The 18,677-nt window shown below is 36.7% G+C and overlaps 1 protein-coding gene across 1 annotated transcript in view; it reads right to left on the reverse strand.

The window, feature by feature from the left end:
- LOC120483726 (fibrocystin-L) overlaps nt 1-16,820 on the reverse strand; it is a 44,165-nt gene extending 27,345 nt beyond the window's left edge. Inside the window, exons 1-31 of the mRNA XM_089122744.1 lie at nt 16,747-16,820; nt 16,472-16,616; nt 15,610-15,721; nt 15,452-15,509; nt 15,249-15,342; nt 15,074-15,127; nt 14,920-14,993; nt 14,790-14,832; nt 14,644-14,714; nt 14,446-14,556; nt 14,242-14,331; nt 12,141-12,406; nt 10,788-10,879; nt 10,469-10,628; nt 10,193-10,328; nt 9,923-10,066; nt 9,607-9,761; nt 9,401-9,511; nt 9,069-9,227; nt 8,844-8,965; nt 7,311-7,471; nt 6,989-7,155; nt 6,681-6,816; nt 6,293-6,447; nt 5,722-5,844; nt 5,252-5,357; nt 5,062-5,169; nt 4,386-4,547; nt 3,758-3,879; nt 2,991-3,123; nt 123-315 (exon numbers count right to left, since the gene is read on the reverse strand). Coding sequence (XP_088978870.1) covers nt 123-315; nt 2,991-3,123; nt 3,758-3,879; nt 4,386-4,547; nt 5,062-5,169; nt 5,252-5,357; nt 5,722-5,844; nt 6,293-6,447; nt 6,681-6,816; nt 6,989-7,155; nt 7,311-7,471; nt 8,844-8,965; nt 9,069-9,227; nt 9,401-9,511; nt 9,607-9,761; nt 9,923-10,066; nt 10,193-10,328; nt 10,469-10,628; nt 10,788-10,879; nt 12,141-12,406; nt 14,242-14,331; nt 14,446-14,556; nt 14,644-14,714; nt 14,790-14,832; nt 14,920-14,993; nt 15,074-15,127; nt 15,249-15,342; nt 15,452-15,509; nt 15,610-15,618 — 3,515 coding nt within the window. The 5' untranslated portion in view covers nt 15,619-15,721; nt 16,472-16,616; nt 16,747-16,820. The remainder of the gene's footprint in view (nt 1-122; nt 316-2,990; nt 3,124-3,757; nt 3,880-4,385; nt 4,548-5,061; nt 5,170-5,251; nt 5,358-5,721; nt 5,845-6,292; nt 6,448-6,680; nt 6,817-6,988; nt 7,156-7,310; nt 7,472-8,843; nt 8,966-9,068; nt 9,228-9,400; nt 9,512-9,606; nt 9,762-9,922; nt 10,067-10,192; nt 10,329-10,468; nt 10,629-10,787; nt 10,880-12,140; nt 12,407-14,241; nt 14,332-14,445; nt 14,557-14,643; nt 14,715-14,789; nt 14,833-14,919; nt 14,994-15,073; nt 15,128-15,248; nt 15,343-15,451; nt 15,510-15,609; nt 15,722-16,471; nt 16,617-16,746) is intronic.
- Between the last annotated feature and the right edge of the window lie 1,857 nt (nt 16,821-18,677).

The following is an 18,677-nucleotide window of genomic DNA, read 5'->3' on the forward strand; positions in this document are numbered from 1 at the left end:
AAAATTTCACTTATGATTAAGTGTCGCTGTAAATGCAATTTAAAAATTCATTCTACATTAGTAGCATATTATTTAAATAGTTTGAAATCTGATGTTATGGCGTATAGTAAGTGATATGAGACCTGGTTAAAGTGTAACCCTGGTTTCCGACTCTCACACGGACATTGTACACAGCTGGGGGAAGTGTGGGTAACAGGCAGGTGATGTTTTCATTGGTCCAATGCAGCAATTCACACTCAGCTTCACCAATCAAAACAGAACTGCCATTAGCCTGTGCCCCAAAATTTGTGCCCAAGATGGTGAGAATCCTGTGCCCTTTATCAAAAAAGATCAGTGAAAACAAAGTAAAATTAATCACTGTTCTTGTAAGATTGTGAGGGGCGAGAACACCATTTTAGAGCAGATTTCAGTGTTGTTGACAGGTCCTTTTAAGAAAAATCACGTTACTGATCGCCCTTCACTGCAGACAAACCAGGTTTTCTGATTGTGTGACATCAGCTAAAGCCAGTTTAATTATGTACTGTGTACAAAAGTACTGGAAAGCGCTGTTAGCTGAAGTTTGTCTGGACTGGAAGCCATATGGGGGTTTAATGCTGTAACCAGGATGAAAATGCAGATCAGAACAATGGGGTGGGAAAGAAACACTTGACACTTGAATGTCCTTCTATCTGTTTGTTTGTTTGTTTGTTTGTATGCTTGTTTGTATCCCATGACTTTCACCTTCATTGTCATGTCTCTCTAAGAACAGAAGCTAACCAGTGTTTAATTCGAATTTGAAAGCAGTGAAATTCATTAATTATAGGTTGGAAACTTTTTATGTTGACAGTTTCTACAGTTTTTGTCACGCACATCTCGAAATTGTAGCCTACTGTTGTCACGGCTACCCTTTGAACTACTATCAGCAGTTCAAAGGGTAGCCGTGACTACAGGCTTTTTGGAATAAAGGCAGCTGATCAAAATCACAACACAGTATTTCCTTCTTACATTAATGGTCCGAAACGTACAATCACAAACGGAGTAAAAATGTATTTTGGCGGTAACGTTTATATTAAAAAAGAAACATAAGACATGGTTCACATTGCATTGTAAAACTTACAGCCTTGGTCCTCGCTGATCTAAGACAGTGTTTCCCAACCGCTGATTTGGAATTATCAAATTCCAAAAAAGAAGCAAAACTAAATGCTACAAATAAGAATGTATCGTCATGCTGTTGGGGCCAAACATGTTGTACTGTATGTTGAAGTGATTTAATCTTTGAATGAAATTAACTGAAAGCTTGGCTGTTCTTATTTACTACTCGTCGCCATTCTTGTGAATAAAGGCAAGGGAACAGACAGAGTATCGGATTACTCTAATCTCAGATCAAAACACAATCGGTTGTTGACTGTTTGCAAACATAGAAAGAGAGAGACCAACTATAGGGCACCAAATTTAACAAGATGAATATGTATTGAAAAACATATTTGAACATCTAAAACAATTCAGGGTACTTGTCAGAGTCGCGGTCTGGGTCTAATGTAATGTCTAATGAAAAGGGCCCAGCTTCTTTAACGTTTAATGGCCATGGGTTCAATCCCCAGAGACAGTGGCGCAAAAAGTGGGTATGCGCTATATGCGGCGCATAGGGGCGCAGCACAATGGGGGGCGCCAAAGCGATGGTAAAAAAAAAAAAATTATATATAGGCTATATTGTATTTCTATATGTAGCTGCCGTTGTGCGTTTCTAAATCATTTCTGCATTCCTTCAATGTTATATAAAATTTTAGAGGACTAACAGCCAGGCTAGAGTAGGCGCCCTTATGGAGAAGGGGGGCGGGTAATACCGCGAGCGGGCGGGGGCGCCGTGAGCGCTGAGCGAGCAGGTACGAGTAGCGAGTTGTCGTCGAAAAAGATGGATAAAACAAAAAGCTGTGGGGCTAAAAATAGAAAAAGAAAGAGAGAAAAGGAGATGGCATGTCAATTGATGCGACAGCAGCTAAATGACTGCATGCATTGCTGAAAGCCAACAGGTAGGATTTAAAATGTGACATCCAGGCATGTAGGCTATCTATATCTCGGTGGACGGTGGCCATCGGGACTACCGGGAGATTCCCGCTGGGCCGACGTGCTTTTCAGCCAATACATTTCATCCTTTTTTTAATTTATTTGTCTTAACGGCCCACAAAACTCATACATCGGCGGCCCATTTGTTTGTTGTTTGTTTTTGTTTCGTTTTTTGCTTAATTGGCGGCGCTGTGCTGGTGTAATGCATTGGTCAAAAAAAGTCAGCTTTAGTTTTTTTTTCTGACACACTGGCCCATGAAATATGTCATTATGCGCTTATATCTTTCAAGTATAGAAATTAGTGCAAAACTAATTATGGAAGTCTCCTTTATTTTTCTGTGCATTTGTTTTACAATAGCCTTTATGGCTATTATCATGGGATTAATATTATAACTAACTATTATTATGTAGTAGTGTAATGTAGACAGACACTAACTAAAAGAGGTTCAAATTTTTCTCTGTTTAATTTGCACCCTGAATATGGGTTGGAGCTTTTAATTTTGAACTCTCAAAGTGCACCAGACTGCTGAATTTAACATTACAGAACACAAAATTTTCTTACGGGGGAGCATGCCCCCGAACCCCCCTAAAGAAACTGAGGTCCACCTACCACAGTTTTACCTAAAATCCTGTGAGAAACACTGCTATTTCTGTTCCAATGGAGCTTATAGTTTTCTTAGGGGGGGGTTCATCAAGGTGGAGTAGCTATAGTTTAATTGTGTTAATAAACAACAATTTTGCACTTATTTTTTTCTGTTAGCTCTCATTTCTTCCTACTCGCTTATTACACAGCACACTTACATTACATTTATTTTTCCTTTTTTTTGGGGGGGGGGCGCTAAAATTGTTGCTGCATACCCCTCTGAAGCTGGGTAGTTGCGCCCCTGCCCAGGGAATACATGGAGTGTTTAACATATCTGCCCTGAAATTTGATAAAAATATCTTACCAAATACTGGTGTAGTTTGTGGGCTCAGAGATGTGATTAAGGCCGTCAGAGCGCTGCTATACGTGAAAGAGCCATTTGATATTGCTGTCATCTCTGCCGTGGTCATTGTTACTGTCTGTTCACCTTCCGACCCCTGATTGATGTCATACACAAGATTCATGAATAAAAATTCCATGGATTCAGTATTGTACAGCATAAGGTTTATTTTTTTTACATTTAAAGGTTAGTTATTTTGGGTGAACTTACCCTTTAAGGGGGGAAATTCACTAAGACTGCAAACAATTGTAAATCCTATCGCATATATATTTATATTTATGTAAGTTTTAGATATATTGCCCTGTCCCAGTAAATGCTTTTTAAAGATGAAAATCAATCTGAGTGCCTGGATGTGGAATATTATCTCTTCTATGCAATAGGATCCACCAATAATTGTTTGCGTTTTGTTCCCCTCCATAGTTTCATTTCATTTTATTTTATTTTAAACCAGATGCACTCATGGATTACATTTTGTGTAATTTGCATGTGACAATTTCCCATTTTTCTAGTCTGTTCCAAATGCCAGATTGTGGAGCATAGGGATGCAACATATTTGAAGTTGTGGAACGGTTTAGTGAATTCGACCATAGGAGTCTGTTGATAATACTAATAAAACAATATTATTAATAATACATTGTATATTCTATTACAAAATGTAAACGATTTATAACCCCATTTAGAATTTGTCTATTTTCTGGAAATCTTCATGGGAAATCAAGCTCTTTACTTACAGCAGGAACTGTGCATCTCAGCTGGAAAAGTTCCACTTCTATAATGTTACATGGCTGAGTGCCAATGGTGACTGCAGTATCATTCCTGAATCCATAGCCTGACACTGTCAGAATCGTCCCTCCTGCGAAGCCATACAAAAAAAAAAAAAAAAAAAAAAAAGAAGATCATGCTAGTAGCTAATTGTAAGTAAAGGTTATAAGATATGATGGGATAACATCGGTAAGCAGATTTTGGACACACCAAATCCAGTATTGAAATCAACTTGTGCAGTTGATATATATATATATATATATATATATATATATATATATATATATATATATATATATATATATACGAAGAGTTCAGATGCAAAAGCCTCTAAATGCCATTTGAAATTTTCTTCTTTAATGATGATTTTTATCAAACTTGTATATTTAAGTTCAGTAATTTCACTTAAATAACAATTAATAGGTAATTAATTATCATTGCCACTTAAGTGAAATCACTGAACTTAAATATACAAGCTTGATAAAAATTATCATTCTAGAAGAAAATTTCAAATGGCACTTAGAGGCTTTTACATCTGAACTCTTCATATATATATTACACTCTTCCATATGTAGAGAATTGTAATGCTACGTGTACCTGCTATACTTCCTGTTGTGGGGTTTATGGAAGTCACTCCTAACAGATGTGTGAACAAGCTGTTATTATATTGGTATTGGGCATTTCCCAGCACAGAGAAACTCAGAGAGACCGGCTGTACACCTGCACTTGCAGGACCGACCTGGCAGGTTATAGAAGTATCTGAAACACAAATAAATAATTTGAACAGAAGTTCACTTAAATGGTGCATAGAGGAAAAATTTACTAAAAAATTAAAGCTGTGTCATGATTTACCCATTTACTCATGATTTACATGATTTATCTAAACTTTTTTTTGTGTTGTGTGAAAAATAAAAGGAGGGAATGAATAATGATTTCTCATACAAAACAATCATATGGCATCTGAAAACTTGTGCTTTGTATTCCATTGTTATGATACTTTTATGGAGCTTTGTATTATTTTTAAAGCTTGAAGGCCTCAGTATTAATTCATAGTAACTGCTTGGAAAAGCATAGTATAATTATTAGTGCCTATTATACTTTTTTTAATATGTTACCTTTAATGCAGTGTGTAATATAACTTTTTGTAAAGATCAAAGTGCACAACAAAAAAAGTTGTTGTCTCCTAAAAGAAAGAATCTTTTAACAAAAAGTGATATGCCATCTGAATGCAGCTTTTCATCTGATTTTAGGACAGTACTGTGTTTTGACTTACTGGTAAAATGTAGAACAGAGCACTCCACATCTCCAATCTTTACAGTGACGTTTCCACCATCAAAACCAGATCCAGTTATGGTAAGAACTGTTCCAAGACTGCTGGATCCTGAAGTTATATCAGTAATATAAACCATTATGAATGGAGATGACAGCTTTTATGTAATACTTGATCATTTACTCTTCTCTACCTTCTGTAGGCGAGATCCCGGTCACTGTTGGGGTCTTTAGCTCACTCCAGATGAAACCACAGTCCCCTTTGCACCGTGATGGAATACCATTGATGAAAACTTCCACCTTAAAGATAAGCACATAAATATACATTTCTGTCATTAGACATCCTAAACCCAGAAAGTTTACATTTAAGAGGAGAGGATTTAAAAGGAAACCCAACACAATACTAAAATAGAAAATAAATTTAAAAAATCTTCAGTTCAGCCATTATCCTCTCAACATGCAAAATCCCTAGAACAGTGGATGTTCAAACAGAGTAACAACCGGACAGGCCCTGAACCTGACCCGCTATGTAACGCTATTGAAATCTGCATGCTACACTGCATCAGGTAACATGAGGAAGAGCTTTAAAAAGAAGCTGCATTTATATGAACAATATATATTGGACAAACATTATTGCAGCAAAAGCAGTGAGTAAGAAACTCACCTGTGGTTTGTTTGCAGGCACGCGCAGAAAGTCTCCCATAATTCTCTGTTTGAAGAGGCCTCCTTGCACAATCTCATATGACGTCAATGAAGGGTTCACACCAACCACATTGGAAGCATTGACCTGGTTGAAATTATCAAGAAATGTTAAATCAGCCAGGTATAAAATTAAAAGTTTGATTCAATTAAGATATAAAGTTGGGGTTAGTATGGTTTTTCAAAGTCTCTTATGCTCACCAATGCTGCATATCCTTCAGAAATCATTCTGAACTACTAATTTGGTGCTCAATCATTTCTTAAACAGTTGTTCTCCTTAAGATATTCGTACCCACTGCATACACTCAAGACTGGCCCTATTTTATTTTTTCATTGAATAACTTTTCTCTTTTAATTATTTCACATTGCAGAAGTAAAAATGGGTTGCAAAGACCTTTCCATTTTGACTTTGTTATATTATTAATAAATTGTTCACATTTTTTTAAACAAACACTTCAAAAAAAAAGATCAGTTCCCTTGCCATTTTGTAAACCTCAGTTAATTTTATTGTAATAGCGCTCTGAACTCTTTCTTGCCTTTAACAGAGGCTGATTTCCAGGGATGGTGAGCCACTGTATGTACCAGCTGTAGCCTCTACAGTCTCCAGATCTCTGCACCTGCAGCTGGCCAAGCTCTGGGATCCCCTGCAGAGAGTACTGCAGGTCCGCAGCACTGATGTCTACTGCCAGGCCTGGGAACACAATGCACATACCACATGAAAAAACAGATAAACTTGGGAGATGGTGGTTTATGTAGAAATAAGTCGAGTTCACTATTCTACTAAATAAGTTTTGGGCCTGAAACATGATTAACAGTGTTAGACATCAAGAATCTGCTGTGCAACTACATGAAATTCAATGTACTAAATGATTTCCAGCAGCTACACAACAAAGTGACAGATAAACCCACAGCCAACATGCTTACCTTCAACACGCCGACCTAAGAACTCAACGTTAAAGGTTCCTGTAAGAGGGGGGCTTGCTTTCTGAGGGCGCATAATGGTGACAGTGGCATTCCCTTGGCTTTGAATCAGTTGGTCTCCTGTTCTGTTTGGCATCTTCTGTTGGACATAAATGAAGACTGAAGTTTGAGAACATGGATCACTTAACAACACAATCTGCAGGAAAAACTCAAATGACAAGCAAATTTTGTTGCCAACCATCACTTATAACATTAAAAAGATCAGCAACATCCAGCGCTTCAAAACAGCCATTTTATACCTTCTAACTTACCTTCAGAAAGCCTATTTCAAACAGTGGGACACCAAAGCCACAGTTGTAAGGTGTCGCGGTGATCTCATAGCTGACTTGTGAAGCATTTGCTTGTTTGCTCACAATTATGTTTGAAAAGAAAAGTCCTGAACTGGCCAGAGCCGGTGGTCTTCTTCTATGGATTATAACTGAAGTGGAGAGAGATAATAGAACATTACATTTTAAAATATTTTAAATGATTTAATAATTAAAAATAGCTTTGCCAATAGATCACCTAATTATCATATAAATTATCCAGCATGTTTACATCCATGCCACCATTCAAAATTCAATTCCTATTTACCATTAGAATCCAAAGCAGTGATTGTACGTCCAATGTGAACAGCATCTATGAAGTACACAGAGTTTGCCACTCCATACACACTGAACTGGAAAAGTTGGTAGTTGGAGCCTTCGTAGTTTGTCTGGATGGAGCTCAGGAGATCCACACACTTGTAGTTCCACCTGAGAATTACAATTTCAGTTTTATATTATACTCACAACAAAAATGTATTTGATATTGGTATCATTTTGTTCCCATTCAGTAAGTCACGTTCGGCTTTACGTTGAAACTGGCGTATTAGGGTCTGACCTGGGAGCCCAATCACCTCCAAGTGGTAACTAAACGAGCCAAAGGAAATTGGCCAGTGAGATTTGCATGCCAAATCACGCCCACCCGGACATGCAGGTACAAATATGACTGGCATTCCTCAATTCATTCTTACTTTTCTTCAGAACAGAGCAGTTGTGACAGCGATCGCTCATTCAATTTCAATTCAATTGAAGCAGCTTGTCGTGGGAGATCTCTCTGCCGGTGTGAGGGCACATCCAGAGGTGATTTGCATCCAGCCTGCTGTGCACGGAGATTGCAGTGTCTCACCCCTCTGCACTTCAACATTCAGAGAAGATTTCCAAAGCGAGTGACCACGGGCGGCAAGGATCTTTATAAAGATGCCTTTCCGTCCATGCGTTTCTCTTTCCGTCCATGTGTTTCTGTATGTTGTCGGTTCCTGACTTTGGACTGGATGTCAATCCATGCATCGTAAAGTGGGCTTTTGTCCTCTGGAGACAAACCAGTTCAGCACTCACGGTAGGAAGTTTGGTTCCTGGGTGCGACGCAAAGTTCACAGCCACGTTCCGCCAGAGTGCCTTTCTTCCCGAAGGTTCATGAGCAGGTTAAGAAGTCGTGAAAGGCACCTTTTAATGCCCGAAGCTGCTCTGTTGCCTACTCTACTCTAACTTCCCTCTTAATGGCGGGGCCAGCAAGGTTAACGTGGACATTCCACAGGTGGAGTGCATTTACAGTATGTGGTTGAGTCTGTTTCTTCCCGTGAGTACAATACAGTGCAAAATATGCAGACTTGAAATCCAACATAACATTTATAAAGACAGCCTTCAAGCTCCGTAGCTTCCCTCTCCACTGGACTGGGCACACTTCTCCAGCGTTAACAAGACTGGTCTTGGCTGAAAAGCAAAGGGAGTTGAGATCTGAAGCACTCTTCCCCCTGTTAAATGTCACATTAGAGGAACAGCAGCTACGACTATCCCCAGAGTAAGCCCTGTCCCTTCCATCCCTTTGGTATGGAGGACTACTCTACTTGGGCTTACATGGGGCACTGGGTCGGTTCCAACTATGTGTGGGCAGTTGCCATAAGGGAACGCTATAGCTTGCCAGTCTCTGCATCTCCGACACTTGTTACACAGTTCAGCGGCTGTGGCGCTTTCCATAGGGACCCCAATACATCTGTATCGTTGAACGTGACAGACTGAATGGGAACGTCTAGGTTACTAGAGTAGAGACAATCAGATTGCTGTATGTTCAGTAGATTAAACGTACTCATCCGTTGAGTCAAACTGCACAGAGATTCGTATGTTCTCTTCCCGGACATTATTTGCAGTCGTGTAACTGAACGATATTCCCACTTCATTCACCAGACGCCCTTTGTAGGCCAAACAGAGCTACAAAAAAAAAATAGATAACAGTTTTTATCTTTGAAAAGTTCATATGCTGAGAAAAATCTATTAGTAAGGATGATTTACTGAGGTGTTTAGTGGAGCTTACAGTGTTGTATGTTCGTAGCTGTATTGGGTTGTAGACAGCTCCGGATGTTGTAATGTCATTGACATTGAAGAGAATCTCTGGATTCTTCAGAGACCAGCGGCCACAGAAAGCCTCCGAATCAGTGACCCGGACCCCTCTGCGGCTTAGATCACCTGAAAACTGTTTGATAAGAAGAAAGCTCTAAAAACTGGACAAAAATGTGATGTTTTCAACAAAATAACCGATGTCTATAATGCTACACGTAATGCCATACATTATTTTCAAGGCAAACTTGACTTGATTTCAATTAGGTAGGCATGCCCTCTGCATGTAGAACATGATCATCTGCTCACCCCTGTGGTGGTGGTCTCATAATCTCTGAAAAATTTCACATTAGTGTTCTCCATGGTCGGAATCTCTGCTGGACATTTAGCGCTGATCATCATTTCTAATGCTGAATACACCTTTAATAAAGCATTCAAACTGTTTGTACACAGGACTGTAATGGCTATCATTTTATTCTATGGTAAATATTAAGAAATATAAAACAAGCAAAAACCTCAGCTGCAGAAGCATTGAAAGGCAGAGGGATGGACGGAACTCCACCCCACAGCAGTGTGAACGTCTCCATGCTGGCCCGGCCTTTCACGTCCTCAGTAACTGTGATGTTAGTATCTGAGCCCATGATCAAGTAATCAAGATCCTTAAAGTCACCTGAGATAAAAAAAAAAAAAAAAAAAATTCTTAAATGGTATACAACATCACCGGTAACATAAAACACCCTAATAACTGATAACGTAAATAAGAATCAATGTTTGAATTAAAATATAGCCTACATATAAAGTATGTAATTAAATGTGGTAAAAAATAAACACCTCTGTTAGAGTTGAATGTCACATTGTACAGTGACTCATTGTCCAGTTCTAGCTTTGTGACTGTAACGCTGTCTGGTTTAATCGTCCACAAATCATTCAGAGCGTTCTGCAACTCCATCGCCGATGCACTAACTGGGATCGGCCCTACAATGTGCAAAGCAACTCCAGTAAACAATACAAACATGCTAACAAAAAGACGTCTCTAGAGGAAGAGCAAAAGCGTAAATGCAAAAATGAGGATAATTTATAGTGCTGTGTGAACTAATGCACCTGTTTTAAGATCTCCATATGCCAGGAAGTAGTATGTGTTTTCACAGTTGCTCAGAGAGAAACAATCACTTCTGATTCTCAGAGTCTGGACCTCGCTAATGGGAGTTACTAGCATCCACCCCATGAAACGAACCACCTAAAACAATAAAGAAAAAAAAAAAGACATATAGCAGGTAGAGGAGCTTTTCTCTGAGACTGAGTTTCTGCAGATGCAATGCAGGAAATTAATTCCTAAGCCCCTTCCTTTCCCTAAAACGCATCTGTGAGCTCACTTACCTGTTTTTCAGGTGCTACATTATAGTACGCGTTAATCTGTTGTCTCTCATTAACAGCTTCAATTGTCTGCTGGACTGTGAAAGGGCTGATCTCTTTGAAAAAGGCCACATCCACTGATGCTGCTCCTCCATACTCTTGCACTAGAATCTCAATGTAGTACCTGTAGCACATTGAAAGATTTTTCATGTGCAGACAATCATTTTATATCCAAGATGGGGGTATATTGGATAAAACAATAATAATGACTAAAAGAGTTATTTAGAACATATATTTATGATGACTTTTGATCATTATGTATTATTTGGGAACCTTTACTTACAGTTTTCCTTTCTCTAAGTGCATGACGTCTGACCTCTGAGTGTTATAGCTGAAGAAACTGCTAGTTCGGTAAGGCTGTGATGCAATCTTAACCTGAAATAACAAAAAAAAAAAAATGTACACAGAATTTAATACAAATATTCCATATTAAAATTAAAATGTTACACTGCATTTTACAAAAATATTATGTATACGGTATTAAATTGTAACAGGTATCCTCGAAAGCATAAATACTCAAAATTCTTCCTGTAAACCAGTTTTGAAGGACATTGTGTTACCATGGAAGTGTTACTTTAAAACCTCTAGGCTCAATTTTTGTGATATCAACTTCAAATTTGGAGCCAGCTTGGTTAGAAATATGGCTTTGATTTTTTTTAAATAGTAATATAGTGTGTTGAATTTATTTCATAAAATATATAATTAGTATAAAATATATGTATTTTTAGTTTAGTACATTTGCTTTACATTAAATCACACTTTTTTAAAGTTAAACAATATTAATTTTAATGTTGTTTATATGTCTTTATGGTATTTTTAATATGAGTAATATGAATAAATATGAATATTTATTTCAAGAGAATTTTCTTCTTGAAACTCCAGTAAAAAAAAAAAAAAAAATACGTTTTAAATGGCTGGTGTTTCTTACGTCACAAACTACCTTTTTATGTCAATGTGCGAACAGGCATTGTAACTGTAGTAACTTTAAATGTAAGGCATTACAATATTGTGTTACTGCCTAAAATAGTAACTACTTGTGTAACCTAATTGCTTACTTTTGTCTTTTTCACCTGGGCTGGGCTTGCTTGTTTGCTTTTTAATAACAAAAAATACAATAAAATTTGGGTAATGTAAAGGCTATTTTACACAATTTATATATTTTTTTTATTCTTCAGAAGATTCACACCTGTTGAGAGCGCGGCTCAAACAATGGCTGTTCAGCCATTTTGGATTGAAGAAAAATAGGATGCGGGAGAAGAAAGTTTCTTTATTGCTTTTTTAGCAGTATTGTTTTAAAAAAATAAACAAACTTGATCTTTATCTAAAGTCATTTTTGCTTATCAGTATGGTTGAAGTGGATCATTGAAGGACAGCAGCAGCAAGACTTTGGTTAATAAAGTGAGATTAATTACATAAAGTATATTTGTGTAATTTAATATATTTAATTATTGCAGGTGTCATTATGTTCTGAGATTATATTTCACTTTTCTTATTTATTTTGAGTAATACTGAATCGTTTTGTATTTTTTTTTTGCAAGTGAGATGAGTAAAAGCCAACTCACATTTAACTAGATAATTAACTTACATTGATAACTACTAAAATTATGAAACTATAATTTTATTGTCATTCAGGTACCTTATCCTGGGGAAGACCTGTCTTGCTGAAATATAGCTGGCATCGGTCGTCTGCTTTGATTCGGAAATAGTAGTTGTCGGTCTCCGTTGGAACAAAGAAACCGCTCAATCGTGCCACAAAGTTATCAATTTCATTGGGCCAAATAAACGACAGCGAATCCACCCACTGGAAGGAATATCCAGGCCTACTGGAATTATACTTCAGGACGTCCTCAAGAAGGTTTGGAGAAGAATTGTTCCACATCTCCATTTTAAAACCTCTGCCACCTACAAACATAATCATCACTCAATACAATCAAGGCAGTACTGTAATATAAATGTACATTTTACATGTTGTCTAATTATTTTTTTTAATTAGTAGGGGAGACCTGAAATAAAATAAAATTACCTTAAATTACACTAAATTTTTAATTAAATTAATAAAAAAAACTTTTGCAGATCAATAAATGAATCACAAGCTATGTTACCCTGTTTTTATTTGCATGCTGAAGTATCGTGTCAGAAACGAGTGATGGAAATGCAAATTTCCCCGCCCAAAATCCCTTAATTTGCAAAAAGAATTACCCTTGCTTGAGATGGTTTTTGACTTGTGTAAAAACGAGAATTAGTGCGAATGGTTATAAACTCATAAAACATATCAATTTAGGACTAGAGAATTTAAGAAAAAATATAAAAAGCCTTTATTCAATCCTTCATTCAAAGGCATTTAAAAATAGATAACCGCACAAGCCTTCATCTTTTTATATTTTTCCTTAAATTGTCGAATGGCTTGGCTTGATGTTTGTAGGGGTTTCATTTACTGTTGGTTACTAGGTTATAACAATACCACCATCATCCGCGTGAACAACTTGATGGAAACACACCTAATTTGCATTTGTTTCCTTTTTTTTGTTTGTTTTTTTTTGCAAATTTTAAAAAGATTCGCTTCACGTTTTAATGGAAACCCAGCTACAGCTATTCATTTAGGGTACGTTTACACGACAATGAGTTTTTTCATGTACATTGTCAAAGTGATCCCCATTCACAAGGATCAGTGACTAAAATGCTGTGTTCTGCTCCCAGGCCATTAGATGGCGATGAAACACTGTGATACGCATGACGTCACCGTTTTCAGAGATTGACGTTTTTGTTATTTACACGGATACCGTTGTCCAAAACTTACACTTTGAAACCCGTTGAACGCCCTTGTCGTGTAAATGACTATTTAAAAAGTTTAACATTTTTAGTTGAAAACAGTGTCGTGCAAACAGCCCCGTAATTGAGATCAGGGGTTTCCAATTCCAGTCTTTGCGCCTCCCCGCTCATTTTATATGACCACCATGAACTCATGTGCATCCCGATTGACAGGGTCCCTACACAGTATTCACTGCTCCATACTACCTTAGCACAGGATATCAGTTAAACTGCAACACCTGCAGTGTCATCAAACACAGACAAAACTCAAGTCACGCATATTAGAGGTGTTTAAGGTTTGATGCCATAATATACTCTTTAAAATAAATTTGATATAAATTACCATACTTTCATTTAATATACATGTGTATAAAATCCATATAAATATTTATTTTATATTATTTATATAGTATCCACATATGAACTCATTATACATTTCACTTAATCTAATTTGTCAAATTCAAAAGCCCTAAACTGAATGATAAATGTATGTTGTGATGTTTAATATGAAAATGAACGCACTTTGCAGCACACATGGTCGAATATTACCCCCCCATTAACTGAGCGCGTCAGATAAAAGAAACGTGAAGGCATGAAGACTGGAATTGGAAACCCCTGGTCTAGATAGATTTATGTCATGATCAAAGAGATGAATATTAAAATGTTAAAATTCGAATTTCCTTGCTGTCAATTATGTGATGGCCTCTTAAAATGCCCTGTTGAAAACGGACAATCAGTTACGTGACAAAAGAGAATCATGTTCTTGTTTGAGATAATGTGTCGTGACACTTCAACAGTGTCAAAGTCAAATGTTCTCGCGTGTGGAGCGCAGAAGTCCACTGTCGTGCCAACAGTGTCTATGGAAAAGTTTGTTACAGTAATATAAGATAACCATAAAAGATCTGATTTCAGATAAACTTCGTTCTTACCAGGAAACACTGTCATGTTGTTTTTTTCATAACCAGGTGTTATGCAGACAATCCTCTCATTTGATATCTTCTGAATCTGACACTCACGACCTAAGGAGGAAAAAAATACATTCGAAAAATATATATATATTTAATCATTTTATAAATAATTTAGATAATCATTTGGATAATTATAATTAGTCACAAAGATTTTCAAAGGGTTACCTCCTACTAACACCTTGACTGGTTGGTCAGTCTCATCAAAGTAATGTCCCTGAATGGTCAGTAATGTGCCGCCCAATAAGCTGCCCTCAGAGGGAGAAACTCCTGTCACCTCTGAAACAGAACGGCCATGTTTTTTTTCAGATTTTGAGCAGGCAATTCCATGCTGTATTATTTAAGAAGAATAAATGTTATCCACACCTGCGTATGTCTGGAACATGGCAAGCTTATTCAGTGCTGAGATGCTGAAAACCCCAAAGTCTGGCAAACTCCTACAAAACGAAAATATGTGTTTTGTCTACTTTTTTTATGTAAAGTTTAGTACAGTAAAATCAAACTTCTCTGACCTCCCAAATTGACCGTCGATAATGTAACTGAGGTTGTGATGACCTGAAAACCAAAGGCAATGACATTTAATCTAACAAAAATCTAGTGAATGAAAAATTATTGAATGTTTTAATAATAACGTGTCCTCACCAATATACGTTCCAGTCATTTTACAGCTCATGGATCCCCATTGACTGCCCTCATAATCCAAAAAGAGGCCATACCTGAAAGAATGTATGTGTATTTATGGAGGGTGCATTTACAATTAATGTTTAAATTAGCAAGTTAAATTAGACATACTTACTTTTCATCTGAATTGGGTTTTAGAAGTTCACAAGGCATGCCTCCCATGTACGCTCTGTTAAAAGAAAACACATTAGACACATGTTTCAGACACACTTTATGACAAGACAGAATATATTTAACATTCATACAGGTATATTTTTCCATTAAATATGTTGAATTAAATATTTCCAGACCTTAAAAATCTTGCATTCAGGCCATTTGAGCTTTTGTCCGTGTTGCTTCCGTACACATCAGTAAAGATTCTTCCCCGCAGTGTCACCACAGTCCCTAACGGTCATTCAGTTTCATTTTTATTTTTTTATTTATTTTTTTGTGAAAGGTATAAGTTTTTATAAACCAAAGCAGCAGAGTAATGACAAAAACTAACAAAACTTACCTGGGGGACCTGAGAGTGGACTGATACTTTCAATGCTAGGTGTATAGTATGTTCGGCTCTGTGAAAGCAGTGAATGTTTTTATAAATATATTGTAATATTTTGAGAAGATATGAGTATATGTATTAGTAAGCAATACATCGAAGTCCATCTCACTTACATAGAACATGCACCACCCGTAATACCACTGATTACCATAACAAATGTTACTTAGAGGAATTGGCACGCCATCCACGCTGACCCGAAACTCATAGTTATCTTCTGGTAGAGCTCTGAATATAATACAATATAAAGATTATTTAGAGAAACATATGCCATCGTCATTTTACATATCATTGTGCGGCACAGCTATTTTAAAGAATTAAAATATCTTAATGCATATCTTCTTCATTTATAATATGCACACATATGACAGACCAAAGTCTGCAATAATAAACATGTTAAACAATCAAATCAAAAGAACTTAAAAATATTTTTTATAATTATATTTTTATATAATACATAAAAAAGTAATAGCCTAGTATAATTTGGAATAACATTATAGGAAAGTGCATGCAAAAATGAAAATAATAATTTCAAATTGCATGAATAATGTTTGGGAGCTTCAGGAGATGGAATATATTTTGGAAGACATGGAATATAGCACACAAGTCATGTGGACAGGTCTAATTTTAATTTTATTGATTGAATATTCCTAAAAATGTCTTCCACAGAAGAAAAGAAGTCACATACGGTAGGCCTATAGGTTTGTAACAAAATGAACATGCAAATTTCTAGAGGACAAGTAAATGTTTCCTGCAATGTTGAGTGGGGGAAGTTGATTTAAAATAAAATAAAAATTATTTAAGCTATAAGCCCAATCACATGCATGCAATTTACTTTAGATTAGAGTACCATGTAAAAGTATAATATATATATATTATATATATATATATATATATATATATATATATAAATTCTTTTTAGCGTCAACAATGCAATTACTGGCCTACAATCAAGATAGAACAATCAAAATTGCTTACCTTGTATAACAAATGATCTGTTTGGAGTGACTGGAGTCTTTCTCGACATCACAGGGAACAGATCTGGTTCGGGACACCAGCGTCACACTGTTGCCGAAGTTTGGGTCATTGGCTTTGAGATTGAACTGATTGGCTTGAGCAAAACCTGGAAAAAATCACCGACGCTATTAGAGTTTTTTAAAGCACCTAAACTGTAATAGAGCCAAAACATGGTAAATCAGAAAAGGATTTTAGTAATCATTTTGAAAGCATATTGGTGACTCTTTTTTAAATACCTTGACCCTCTATGGTGAGTTTCGTTCCGCCATTGACGCTTCCGATATACGGGGTCACATTGTTGACACGTTGCGCTCCTTTTAGGGCGGAGTTAATAGGTTAGTCAAATCTATTAATTTTAATATACGAATGTCTGTAATGTTTTTGGGATTAACTTAATTATCTTAAATATATCTTAAATAAAAGTGGAAGATAAATTCAACGCGTACCTGCGGAACTCCAGCACAGTAAAATACAAACTGTGAGCGGCAGGTGAAGGTCCCGTCGCACGTGCCTCATCCTGAGACTCGCGCGCTTCAAAACAAAGCAGCCTGCAGTTACTGTAGAGTAGACCTTCTGTACAAAAAAATATACACATATACTATTTGTATTTCTATTACAAAAAAATTAAAATTAACCTAAAAATGGTAACAGTAGCCTAATAATTTATATATTAAAACGATATGTCTCTGGAATGCTGAACAGACAGTAGGCCTATTCAAGCTCCTACATTCAATATAGACTAACATGAATATACATAGGTTTTTTTTTGTTTGTTACAATATACAGATATATATTATAGTAAAGGCTGTATACTACTTAATAAAAACAGACAGAATTACAAAAAATACTATATAGGCTACACGATTATCATTGAAGTGTTAGATCAAAAGTATATGCAAATATTTATCTATGGTGTATTTGAGAGAGAGAGAGAGAGAGAGAGAGAGAGAGAGAGAGAGAGAGAGAGAGAGAGAGAGAGAGAGAGAGAGAGAGAGAGAGAGAGAGTTATAGAAAAGTGTAAAAAAAATTAAAGTTTACAATGACGATAATTAAGACTCACCTACTTGTTAAAGCACTCTTGGGGAATTCAAACACCAGTGGCTCACTTTTGAAGAAGAGCTCACTCTTTTTATAGTACTATGTCCACTGGGTGGCAAGAGGGGATTGGCTAGGCTACCATGGTAAATCCAAACAGCAGTGGCTCATTTGTTAAAGATCTTGATGCTATTTTCAATAAAATAAATGGGCTAAATCAGTACGTCTAGCTCCCCCTCGTTAGACGACCAGAAAGGATGTAATTAGGGACTAATGGATGGAGCTAGAATAACTAACACACCCTATCCCTACCCACAACTCCATCCCTCCACCCCATAGATGTCCAGAGAGGTGCAGCTGGACGGCATTGACTCTGCAGAGAGCACCACTTGACTTAAACAGAGAGGGACATATCAAACAGCTCCACCTCTTTTTTAAAACAGCCAATACCGTTTAGTTTATCACAGCAGGGCAAGAGCCATTGAGCTCAGTAAAGCAGCAGTTTTTCTCCTATCTGAATCTCCTCGTCGCTTCAAAATACAGCTTTCTGTGGAGAATTCACATGGGTCCCATAAGTTTTCTGGTATGCGCCGACTTGCGCATATGATCAACTCTGTGCTACCAAGTCTGGACCAGAGCAATCACTTAAACCAGGCATATTCACCCCAATGGAAAGCAAATTTACACTGTCTGAACCTTTCCCTATCCCCTCTGCACTTTGTGCCATTCTCCATTCACCTAGCTGGGCACTTTAGATTATAGAGAGCATTTGATGGGACAGAAAATCTGATGAGAATCTGAAGTCCAGAGTGATGTCATCAAAATCAGTTGCTGAGTCCCAATTACGAGGCTGGATCCTTCGAAGGGTGCATTTGAAGTCCTGTAACTTTGTAACTTTTGATTTAAAAGCTCAATATCTAAAATAAATTAAACTTTTATGTTGGTTCAACTCAAATTATCTCTTGTTAATGTGAATAAGCTTAAATGTTAAGTCAACATATTGCAATTACTTGGTCTATTTGCATTAGAGTAAAGAATGCTGAGTGAACTCATACATTTATGTAATTATAACAAAGGTTTTCTTGTTAGTTTTACATACAATTTGTTTCAATTTGGATTTAGTAAAAAAGTG

This window comes from Pimephales promelas, chromosome 18 (assembly GCF_988280905.1).
Source record: "Pimephales promelas chromosome 18, fPimPro1.hap1.1, whole genome shotgun sequence".
Taxonomy (NCBI): Eukaryota; Metazoa; Chordata; class Actinopteri; order Cypriniformes; family Leuciscidae; genus Pimephales; species Pimephales promelas.